Genomic DNA, 13205 nt, shown 5'->3' on the forward strand with positions numbered 1-13205 from the left:
TCATCTCCTACAGACTTTCCATAGGTCTGTTCACACAAAATTATCTGAGATACAAGAGGTAGCATTAAAGGAGCAACAAATTATGAGGTATGGAATACTAGATCACTGCCACTATATCTAACTTGATTCTTTGTGGTTGTGACACAGCTGACTGCTCATCCTGTGCAGTGCCAGAAGCAGACTGCAAACAGTAAACTACCATCAAGCTCTAGCAGTGGATTTTTTTTAGGTAAAGTCCTAACTAGCTAAATTGGTGTTTTGATTTTTTGATATTCAGTGCTTTGAAGCTCAGTGTAACTAGAGATGAGACACTCTGTAAAAGCACCCAGAGCTTATTCAACATCAGCACTGGGGAGGGGGCAGAATCCTGCGCAGCAGGAATGCTTAACATTAGAAAAAATAGTACACAAACAAACGCATGAGGAAAATATAATAATCAGATAAAAGAGTAAATAAGAGATCAAATGGGGGGGCCTTTTTGAAAGGTTTAAAACAAACCAACGAACAAAAACCCCCATATAAATCCACATGGATTGGGAAATAGCTTGCTGAAATCATGACAGCTAAATTATGACAACATTTTCAAGTACAGATCAAAAGAAAGCCTTCAAAAAAAATGTGGGTACACAAATAATGAAATCAATTATCACAACCAAGAGATTCAGCACGTTTCTCTACTTCAAGCAAAATATAAGAGTGACACGACAAAGCTTGCTACCAATAAAATAGCACATGATGGTTTAAAGGTGACTAATGATCTGAAAGGCCTCCACACTACTGATAAAGTGGACAGTACAGTGAAAAATAACTTCCAAAGTGCAAAACAATGCCCACCAGAAAATGCTTATTGTACAGAAATAAGGATAAATGAATTCATTACTTATTACAGACACTGAAGATTCTGAAAACATCAGCTCAAGTTAGGTTGCAATCAGAAAGTAATATAGCATTATATAAGAACAAAACAGAATAAAAATCATCAATAAATTATCCCAGTATACATCCACAGATCAAGCTCATCTTGAACACAAGATGCCATTACAGCCTTTTTTCTTTTTCCAAAAAAGATATAAACCAGTTTGAGAAAACAGAGGACAGGATTAGGTATGGCACAAGGTATAAGGAGCTGAAACCTAAAACATTATCAGAATAGTCAGATCAAGATGTTTATCGTTCAGAAACATAAAAAACCAGATACTCCACCTCTAGCACTAGCTGAATATATTTACATACCAACACTTCATTCCCCAAACTAACAGTTCCAGATATTCGTGAGCTATAAAACTGCCTGTTTCAGAGCTATATGAACTGGCATTTATTGACATACTTTCACTTTGCAATTCCAGGTTTTATACACTGGCACTTTTTTACATCTATATTAAAAAAAAAAAAAAAACCCACAAAACCAAAAAGAACCCAACCAAACAACTAAACAATGAACTACTTACCTCCGGCTGAATTGCTTTAAATACAGGAACATCCATTAGAGTTATCTGACCCTGAAATAAAATAAAATAAATCATAAGCTAAATATTAACTTCACATTTGATTACATTGTTGTGCTGCATGAAAACTGCATTTGTTCTGTTTCCTTTATTATTTGACTTTTATTTTGCAGCTAATTTCAGAGGTTTCGGCTCTACCACAGAACTGTTCTGAAAAAAAAATAGTGTGCCAAACTTTATGTTTAATAAACAAATTATGACAAATAATTCTCAGGAGAATAATCCCGTAGTTACGTATGCAAGTCAGACCTTGATCTCAGAAACACTACTTAAGAAGCTATCCAAGAATACAAGGAACTACCTTCAAGTTGCTCAAGGGCAGTTTCTCTTCAAACTGAGCCTCACTCTGGATGTTACACAATTCTGTTGAAACATCCCTAAAATTTTTCAACCAATACTTGAACCCTATTTTGAATAACTAAGCTAAGAAATTGTTCAGTTGCACAGCAAGAGTTAAAATCGAATTTAGCCATCTCACTTTGAGCAAGTCAGAACCAATAAGTACATTTTCATTCTGGGATGTCTGTTCAGCTTTGGAAAGGGCAAAGAGTAATGTGCAGACTCAAAAAGCAGGTTTTACATTTTGTAACATAGTCACAGATCCTCATTTTAAGCATACAACTTAAGACTGCTGCCTACCTATGAATGTGAAAGAAACAGATCATCTCTTTCACAAAGTATGTAGGTAGCCCAGAAATACAGTTGCACCAAGGGAAGCTTAGACTGGGTATCAGGAAAGAAATTCTTCACTGAAAGGGTTTTCAAGCACTGGAACAGGCTGCCCAGGGAACTGACGCAGACATCCCTGAAAGCATTTAAAAAATATGTAGATGTGGCACTTCAGGACACGGTTTAGTGGTGGAATTGGCACCACCATGCTAATGGTAAGACTCAAACTTAGAGGTATTTTCCAACCTAAAAGAAATTTCTATAATTTTAAAATTTCAATAAAGACATTAGATTTTTCTAGTCTTGGGCAATAGTGAGATTGAATCAGACCTATTTAACTGAATCAACATACTCAACTACAAACAAGAAAACAGAGGTGCACAAATGAGCATGTCTCAACATCTTTGTTGCAGTAAGTCCTGTACAAACTTTTATATAAACAAACATTTTTGGTCCTGTAACCAACACTCGCATGTAGTATTAGACATAGGATTTGTACCTATCACTCATTAATATCTATAAACTACTTAAATGCCATCTTAAAAATCAACCCCCAAGCTACAATTTTTAAATGAGGTTTAACAATGGATCAACTGTACCATGTCTTGACAGCACAAATTATACTGTATCTTAAAAGTTTAAATGAAATCAAGCATATCAAACATGCCCCCTCCAAGTTTGTTTTAAACAGCAGCAATTAATAAGAATGGAAATTCAGAATATAGTGGGCCAAAATATTCTTTGCCTTCAACATAGCTTCTCTCTTCCCTTGCACCCACAGCAACTACAGTGAAAATGTATGATAAACTTCAGGCAAAATCAAAAGATGCCTTTGAAACTGAAAGCAATCTTGCTACCTGGAACCATTCTATTCTTTTGATGCTTAAAGTGACGTATTCTTGAACGAATAAGAATTGGTTTTTTTTCCTAAAATTAAAGACTCTTTCAGCATTATTTTTTCAGACTGTCAAAGTCAGAAACAGATATCGTCACACAAAGTCTTTTTTCAAACGGGATTGTTTTACCTTGCCACAAGAAGTACTGACAGCAACAAGTCATTCCTGGCAAGAGAAGTAGGTAATTTGTGAAAGTGTACTCAGACAACATAAACTATTCCAACAGTGGTTAATAAGCCTCTGCTTTTGAAGGACTCTGAACATGTGTGCAGACAACGCTGGTAATTTTTTGTGCTATTTCTCACCTTTTCCTAGCAAGTTATCTGGGAAAGGACTAGGACCCCTGGACAGTGACAGTTACACTGCACCTAAGTATGCAAATATGGCTTCATCCTGGCAATTTAACAGCACGCCCTCTTATTTGATATATCTACGTATAAGGCTTTTTCGAGGAAAGAGATAGGCAAGGCAAATGGGCAAAGGAAAGACACCTGACCAATAGGGGGAATGAAGCAGGGAAAATCTGGCTAACTAATTTCTAGAGTTAAAACGGACTCAAAGCTAATAGTCAAGATGTGTTCAGAGAACACATCCTAAAAGAACATGAGACCCAAGTTTATATATTAAACTGTTAAGCAATATTTAGAAATTTATATGATAAATTGAGAATACCTAAGAAAAAGGCTTCCCTATGAGGGCAGCACTTACCTAAATACTGCACAGAAAGTCTGTACCACTGTGTAAGACAAACTTGCCTGATACCTGGGAGCATGTGTTATTTCTAAACTTCCCATTCACTAGAAAAGAGCAAATCTGTCCCAGTTCTGTATATTATCTAACTACATACCTATAGCTGTGCAGGCCCAAGCACCAAGGAATTATACTTTCCTACATGCAGAGAACATCAAGAGACAAAGAGACAGAAGGAAAGCATGGATTCATTTCTCTCACCTAGTCCAATCCTGTCCATAGAGCAGCCAGAGTTAACTCTTCCTTCTGATTTTCAAGGTGAAGAACCCAGTCCTGAAACCAGTTCTAAAACTCATTCTCTAGTCTCCCATTTGCCTGCTCAAGTATCTCAAGCTTCCTCAGAAATGTATTATTTTAGGTAATTATATGGCTAATTGAAGGTACTGCCATGCTTCTCAGTAAAGAAAATTAGTTACAAAATCGGTTGGGGCAAGGTGGGGAAGATAAAACCAACAGAATGGGCACTTTGTTAAAATTTGTATATAGGGTATATTAAAACATGCTTACAACAGAGCCAGACATTTCAATGGTTATTAACATTTAACTGCAAATCCTCCTCTCTAGAACAAGACTAAAACAATAGTACAACAAAAAATGAACCAGGAAACCAATTTATTGTTCATATAAAAGAAAGAACGCTTAAAAGTAACTGCTGTCTTTCCTCCCCGCCTTCTGGAATTTGTACGCATAATCAACCTGAACTGCCTTATATAAATTACTTCCTTCATGAGTGATTCCTGAACAAATTTACCTTAAGACAGTATCAGTACTCAATAATTATGAAACAAAGACTGTTGTTATAAATTCACACATTAAAATAAATGCATACATTTAAATTACGATATTAAATGGGTATATTAACACTGAAAGAAACCAAAAAAAGGCCAAAGCTTAAGACTAACGTTCATTACTAAAAAGCTTTTAATTGCTATTAAGTACATTACAATATTAAAAAGCATGTTTGAGACTTAAAAATAACTCAGTGAGTTTTAACAGAGAAACTTCTTTCTTCTACTATTACACTGGTATTAGACTGATTTGTTTTTTTTTCTTGTTTAGTTTATACAGCTTGCAGCTGTCACCAAAATCTTCAGTAACATTGTATTGCATTACCATTTGAAACACCCATTATTGAGGTTCCTTTCTTGGAGAAATAGCAGTTTCCATTGAAAGCCTCAAGCTCTTAAGAATCGTTCAAACTTCAAAAGAGGCCAGCAACTATTAGCTGAATGCCTAAGCTGATGGATAGGAAGCCATTTGAGTTTACAGATATGACAGCATACCTGAGGTAAGAGTTTAAAAATACCTTTGACAAAACAGGTGTTTTTAAACGTTAGCTTATTCATATTTAGAAGTCTAACACTTAACTGAGTTTTTTACCCTGTTACAGACGCTTGCTCTCTACTAAGTCAAAAATAAAGCAAACTGAAAGGCTGGCATTCTAATCAGCAGGACATGAAATGACAAAATTTTAAAAAATATAATACTTATGATATGCTCAACTCTAACAGAAACAAAAAACTTCTAGCTTGAATTTGGTCTATCTTGACCAACCCAGGGGAAACTTAAACCCCAATAAACAAAGGCACTAGTTTGGTTTCTGCAATGAAAGAGATACAATGTACTAACTTTTCTCATTCCAGCTCCTTAACCCAGCCAATACAAATCCCTGGATAGCTCCCTGTTCTAAATGTGGTTTAATGTTTTAATATTCGAACCAAAAATTCTAAGTGTTCACATCTATTTGTTACATGAGACAAGCCAACCACAACCTCTCCAGTTTTTGAGTTGTCAGCTGCACAGATTTAAAAAATAAATAAATATAGAATTACATGTGCAATACAAAACTGTGAACTTCATCTTACTGTTTAAATAAACATGCTGATTATATAAAGATCACGGAACTTGACATTTCTTGCCTTTCCAGAAGTGGTATGAAGTGGTATGTCTATCAAGTTCATTTCTACACTACAGTACTTCTTCATTGCTCAGGCAATGAAAGCCCTGAACAGAAGTTTGTGTTTATGCTTGTCCTAGATCCTAGATAACAATTCTAAGATTTGATTAGGAGAGCTATGTTTTTAATGTACAGCTAATACATTTCCCAATTCTCAACCACTTGAAGAACCCGACAAAAGAAAACCATCTTAACAACAGCAAATGATAACACACTGGGAATGGCAGCTGGAAGATAATTCTCTCCCCTCTTTTTCCCCACACAGCCCTGGGAACTTCTGCATGTAATAGACTTCACCTGGGGACAGTCTGCAACAGTCAAGTTTAAAAATATTTTACTTCTTCTAGGTGCTGAGATGCTGGACTTGTTAACAATTAAGTATTTCAAAATAATAAAGTTATTACCACAGAGCTTCAGATACGTATAAAGAGATTCACCACTCTCTCAGGGAAATGTGTCTGGCCACAAATTTTACATCCAGATAACCAAGACATTTCAGTATGCTGCTTCTTTGAAGGAAATGGAGAAGCTCAATGAAATGTAATTTTAAGATACTCTCAGACTCTTTCTCTTTTGTGTGAAAACATATGGATTACCCTCCTTTCGTAAAAGCCTGTAACTTAAGAACTTCTAGTTGCAGTTAACACCATCACACTGAGCTCCTCTCCATGCTACTATACAGAATGGTTTGAGTTGTAAAGGACTCCAAGATCACCCAGTTCCAACCCCCTGCCATGCGCAGGGACACCCCCCCACCAGACCGGGCTGCTCCAAGCCCCATCCAACCTGGCCATGAACACTGCCAGGGAAGGAGCATTCACAACCCCTTTTTGGCATGGGCTATAAATCCACCTTTCTGGTCCCTAGACCTTCTCAAGCATAAACTTTCTATCAGGCTATTTGTGGTACTACAAGTTTTCCTGCCATGTACCTACTGTAAGGACAGTGCACTTCCCAAGGAGCTCCTGGACAGAGACCCTCAGTGTGAAAAGAAAAAACTAAGTTTCTGTCTGAGATGGGAAGAAAGAAAAAAAAATAAAATCAAATATCTACATTTTGGTTACTGAAGAATACTGCTATAATACGAGTTTCCTTGAAGCCATGTTGGTTCAAGCAGCACTTCATAAATTGTTCCTTAATCTGAATTTTTAGAAGGAATTATATTTAAGCCTTCCAACTTGGCTTAGCACTGTCTCTCCAGGCTGCCAGAATACTTTTCCTCACTGAAAAAAATAGCTAACCCTCTGTTAAGCACTGCATCAGTAGGAGAGTAATTCTGCTGTCCAAAACGAATGCTGGGGGATTAAAGTTCCTGTGTTGAAACTCTACTTGTTTTCTCAAAGTCAACTCCAAAACTTTTATCATTAATAGTTCCTCCACATGCAGTAATGAAGTTGCTTCTTCTTGCTCTCACTGGAAACATACTTACTCTTTCATATTCTTCTGTAAAATAAAGCTAACAGGAACACATACATGAAAAAGTTCTTTTCATCAAAAGCTCCCAGGACTGAGTACTTCACTTTATTCAAACTGCTCTCAGATACAGCAGACAAACTTGTCTCAAACTCCCTAATCCACTGACAACCAGCCTCAGGAAAGGCCAAAACCAACATTACTGCCAGGAACCGCGTAGCACAACTCACACCAGTAGCTGTGCAGGAACTCGCAGAAAGGACTCTGAATCTGCCAGAGTTACGGATAAGACAAAGTTCTCTTCGAGGGATCCCTGGGCCAGTTGAAGCTATTTTATTGTTTGAAGGGGCAAAAAATGAATTTGTTGAAGCCCATACACCTCAAAATGTATCTCTCTACTGCTATTACACAAACAATGTGGTTTCAGAACTCTTGGGACCTGCTTCCTTTACAAAACACACCCTCATGCTCTTTCTTCAGATATAGATAACTTGGTACTTAACCGTCGTAAGAACACCTTTGTTTCTTGTTTCTTACACGCATTTTTAAAATGAACTTTATTTATATATTATTTCCAAAACAAGCAATATTCTTTCTTCCAACATCCATCTGACACAGCTTAACTGGAATTAAAAAGAGAGAAATACACATATATCTTAGTATGAGCTTACTTCATAGCCCTTTTCAGAAATTAGAGTAAAGAATAATGAATCCTTCTTAGATAACCAGGTGGAAAAAAAAGCAATGGATTTATACAGCTGCGCTTCCCTTAATTCTACCTCAAATATTTACACCACCGTGGCTAAGTTGAAGTATAAAATGGAAAAGTGAGTCTAAAGTAATAAACAGTCAAATAATTAAACAGTAGCAGTCTAAGGAATAAGAATTTACTGTAAAGCAAAAAATAAATATTTCTTCAACCTGAGGTTCGCCAGCATCTTAATTTGGAGCTCATGTCCCCAAGCATTTTCCTTTTTACTTTCACTCACACCAGGTCCCGCTTTCTACTGCCACTGCACCATTAACATATCCCACCCCCACAAATTGTGCCCTGTACACTCAAAACCACACTTCTCCCTTCAGCGAAAATGGACAGCATTCACTGCAGCTGTGTCCACCCTGTACACACACAACGACTCCATCAGCAGGGCCAGACACCAGTGGGCAAACCTGGCACCAATTTGTTTTGTGGCTTTTAGCCGTTTAATAAAGAAGTGAGCAGTGATCAGCATAAAAGCAGGTATTTAGAACAGTCTCCTTATTAGTTACAGCTAGAAGGCTGTCTCTGCAGAAAACAAATGTGTCCTACTTCAATACTCACTGAATGGGATTCTTTTTTCCCAAAATTCATGAAACATCCCTTGGAAACTGGTTTTGTAAGCTGCATGGGGATAATGCACACTATAAATTTGCAACAGCAGCAGCTACGCCTGAAGATCTCACCCGTTTCTAAAGTGGTCTTCAACCTTACGAAGAACTTAAACCACCGGGTTGGTTACAACAGTATAACTGGTCTATTACACATACATGACAATAATGATTTCTGTCACTGATCAAATTAGACCCCTTGCAGGGCTGGTGTACTTCTACTAAAAAGTTAAATGACTGAACAAAAGATCACTACATGAAACAGCACACTGACTGTACATTCAGGGTAGTGTTAGATGACTGCCAAAGGGAAGAATATGGAAATCAAAAATATTTACAGTTGGGCTTCTCTTTGGCTTGGGAAGCAGCTTCTTGAAAATACAAGATTACAAGCAACAGTTTTTACAGTCCAGTTTGTCTCTTACCCACTAACTGACTAAAACAGATCACGTTTTCAAGTAACAATGACATCTCTAACAGAGTGGGAACTGAAAAGACATCTGTCTCTCTCATATCGGTACTGAAACCATTAGCATGAATCTTATTTCCAGAACCTCTCAAACTTAATTATATTTCAGATTTTTGCTCTTCTTTCTCCAGCATTATGGTAATTGTCTCGTGTACAGTGTGACCCATTTTGATCAAAATGCAACATATAGAAGGTATGGGATGAGACTTCCTAATGCTGATGTTGACTTTACCAGTAACTCATTTTTACGCTACCTATGCACTAGAATTTTTTCATTCAAGCCAAGATTTCCTAACCCTTAGATAACTAACTAGCTCTGATGCAACACCTTGCTTCTACCGCCATTTTACTGGCTTTATCACATTATCTTTTCTCACTGTGTAAAAGATATTTACACAGCCCACATACTATTTCCTCAGATTATCACTTTAAATGAAAATATTTTTTTTTAAACAGTATTCATTCATTCAGCCCTCACTAAGTCACAGATGTCAGCAGTCTGCACTGCATCTGCTTTTAGAAGAGCCATCATTAAGCTAGAAGTTTCCTCGTAGCTTGAAAAAGCAATTGGTAGCATATATTATAACATAAATCTTACTAACAGTTTTGCATTATCATTAGTGCTGGTATCTTCAAGAGCTTGGCCATACTGCATCACTCTGGTAGTCTCCTACCAAAACTGAAATCCAGATGAAGATTTTGCACTTCTCTGTTACAGCATGACTAAAACCAGGAAGAATAAGGAAAAGGCCAATAAAATGAAAATAAGGGTAATGGTGAAAGGTACTTTTCCTCCAAGGTGCCTAAATTTTTGGCTAATTTCCTTATTTCTACAACATTCAGTAAGAAACATCAGAAAAAGACAAAGCAAGCAAGCCTTACTGAAAAAGCAGATAAACTTGCTTGGGGAAACAAACATTAACAAAGACATATAGCTGTGTACAGAAACATATAAAGAAGTTGAATTAATTATTACCTTGCCAAAGGGCTTAACACTGACTAATGGCAGTTTTGCTCAATTGTCCAGAATTCTATCTATAGGACATTTCAGATCCATTTACAGTAACTGAAACCTGGTATGAAGATCTAGATAGTTTAAAAGGGAAAAGATTGAGAGTAAAGATGTTTTCATTTGGGGAACTGAGGAAACAGCAATATTATACCGGATAGTATAAACAAAAAATACAAAGCAAAGGTTTGTAATTGTAATGGGAAATGCTTCATTAAAAGATTCCTGTTTGTGAGTGGAACTCTACCCAGTTTTCATAATATGAAAACAGTAGGAACACTGGATTTTAAGAAATATTTTTATCTAACCAAGATTTACTGAACAGGTAACATTTAGAACACCCATGAAAGTAAAAGGTTCCTGCTTGAGAGATGAAGGATTAGACAGTAGAGGACAGGAGAGCAAAGCAATTATGAAATGGGATACAAGACAAAACATTTGCATTTTCTGCTGTCCAAGTGAGTGACAGCAACTCCACAGAGACTAGGTGATCTACTCGGCTGCTCAACAGCATCCACCACTGGCTACACAGCAGAGCCATTCAAAAGAACTTATTCTGGCCTGAATGCATAATTCCACTTAAATTCATGCCCCTAGCCCCAAATTCCCAAAGTACTTAGATTTCCTTTATGTAGAGAACTCTTAAGATAAACTGAATTGATAGCCAGCACCAAAACCATCTTGTGAAAAGTAGGTGATTCATTACCTAGCTGTTCCTGACAACAGAGCAAGGAAGAGGGCTGAACCACAACTTGAACCTCAGTCAGGAATAAATCATATTAAGAAGAATCTAATGTGTAAGTACCATTTCATAATCCAGATGCTTTAAATTTTCAGTATACTCATTAAAATCAATTTAGCCCTTAATAATTAACCGTAACAGTTATTAACAATTAAAAAATAGAACAAATATAATGAGACTATTTTGTGATACATACTACCACATATTGATAATCTCCCCAGGACAAGTCATCAGGAATCTCTTCACTTGAATTTTAAATGTAGTAGGAGCAATAGTTTGTTAGCAGTCTTTCTAAGTAACATATTTGAATCATTTAGAGGAACCATGTGTCATCTTAACGTCTACAAGTAGGATTAAAATTAGAAACAAAGAAGTCACACATTTCAGTAAACATTATTCTCATTGCTCTTGGTCCTGCAGGATACCCAACTCATTATCCTGCACCTGTGCACCCAAAAGAAGAAAACACTCCCTAGATATAAGAATTGCCAGAATTGAAAAATAAGACACCTCAAGAAAAAAAAAGTACAGGTCAAGTATATTCTTGCAATTGAAATACTCACGTCAGAATTAAGCTGCATCATACAGATTTAAGAATCTTTGGTCTACACTACAGGTAAGATCATGGGGTAGGAAAAAACAAACAAAAACCCAAAAAAACCCAAAAAAAACCCCACAGACATCATAGACCAAAAAAGATCATTTAACATTAAACAGAATATAGACAATGAAGAACTATAGTGCATGATCCAATTTTGAAACCCATGGACAACAGAAGTCAGGCAAAAAACAAAAACGGAGAATCAGAGGAAAAGCTGCCAAGAAGATTCACACACAAGGTAACAAAAATTACTTTAATTGCTTACCGCATATTCTTCTGGTGTAACCTTTAGAACATCAAATACGACTGCATCAAAGCTCTTCTTCAGCTCAGCTGATCCTTTGTCACTCAAGGATTCTGAGCTGCTACTCTTCTGCAGAAACAAATAAAACCACTGATGATATTTTGCTTCTCTTCTTTTTTACATACCCAAAAGCAAAATTTCTGCTTAAACATAACTGTTCACAGAATTTTTCTACTAAAAGTCAGTCACAGGATACACTTTCTGCTGACCAAGACTGCTAAATCAGAGACTCTCAACCAAACTTCAATGCATTTCAAAGGCGTTCCTCAAAACAAAACAGTTATTTTTCAATGCATATATAAATTACAGTTTCGCTAACAGGAAAGTTAATAGCAGTAATAATACAGTCACACTGAATTGCAAACAGAAAAAATACCACTATGGTGAGGAAAAAGACCAAGCCCGTCCAAATCTTTCTGATCCTCTTAGAAGCATTAAAACTTAAAAATTACATGTGTGTTCCTGTTGAAGGCACTTAGTATAAACTATTTCAACTTTGAAGTTGTTTGGGTTTTTTTAATGCTAGTAATTAACATTTGCAAAAAATACCACATCCTAGAATATTGTTCTATGACTCTTCATCTACAATATAAAGATTTTGCTTCCCTGCAGAACACAAATATGGTTCAAAAAGTTTAGGTTAGATATAATGAAGAAGTTCTTTACTGTGAGGGTGGTGAAGTGGTAAATGCCCCATCCCTGGCAGTGTTCAAGGCCAGGCTGGATGGAGTCTTGAGTGACATGGTTTAGTGTGTGGTGTCTCTGCCCACAGCAGGGGTGTTGGAACTAGATGATCTTGAGGTCCTTTCCAACTCTAGCTATTCTATGATTTGATTCTATAAAAAATATTAACCCTTTGTATGAAATTAACACACTTCATATGTTTCATGTATTATTTTCATACAAGTAATCACTTCCTCTAGTGTACAGATATAAACCTAGATTCTGCTTGGTCATTACAGGAAAGAAAGGCATGGAAATTGAGATGTCACATCTAGATGTACGCTTCACAACTGAACCTCAGGTATACTTATTTCAGAAATAAGTATATGACATGCAATCACTTTGCTGCCCCACACTCTCCTCAGAAAGGCTATGCATGTATGTTTCTTGCTTCTTAGTTTCTTCTCACTTTCAGAAACCTGGTATAAAGCAATCTCTCAACCACAAAATAAGAATTAAGATGACATGTGGACAAAACCATCATGAAAGACCACAGTTACTAAAATCAATACCTGTATCAAAGTTAACACTTCTTCAGCAAACAGTATGCTTGCCTGGAGTACTGTATGTATGGCACCTGCATGCTTCAGCAATAGCACAACCTTGATGTAAACACTAACACGGCTCCACAACAGTTTTGCTAGTACATTGGTTGGAGAGATTCAAGAGAAAGAAAACTAGTATCAATGCACGGAACTTAACCTCACCATTGCTGGGAGCTCCAGCTCAGCTGTGGCAAAAACCACTCAGCACATATCAAGACCTGCCTAGTCTTGAGTTGGTCACTAATGCATCCTTA

At 36.7% G+C, this 13205-nt stretch overlaps 1 protein-coding gene across 5 annotated transcripts in view; it reads right to left on the bottom strand.

Moving 5' to 3' along the window:
• Positions 1–13205, bottom strand: part of RALGPS2 (Ral GEF with PH domain and SH3 binding motif 2) — a 119586-nt gene that overhangs the window by 78024 nt on the left and 28357 nt on the right. For all 5 annotated transcript variants that reach the window (XM_065674101.1, XM_065674100.1, XM_065674099.1 and 2 more), the window contains exons 3-4: positions 11645–11752; positions 1449–1499 (exon numbers count right to left, since the gene is read on the bottom strand). In XM_065674101.1, the coding sequence (XP_065530173.1) occupies positions 1449–1499; positions 11645–11752 (159 nt within the window). The remainder of the gene's footprint in view (positions 1–1448; positions 1500–11644; positions 11753–13205) is intronic.

This window comes from Lathamus discolor, chromosome 3 (genome assembly GCF_037157495.1).
Source record: "Lathamus discolor isolate bLatDis1 chromosome 3, bLatDis1.hap1, whole genome shotgun sequence".
Taxonomy (NCBI): domain Eukaryota; kingdom Metazoa; phylum Chordata; class Aves; order Psittaciformes; family Psittacidae; genus Lathamus; species Lathamus discolor.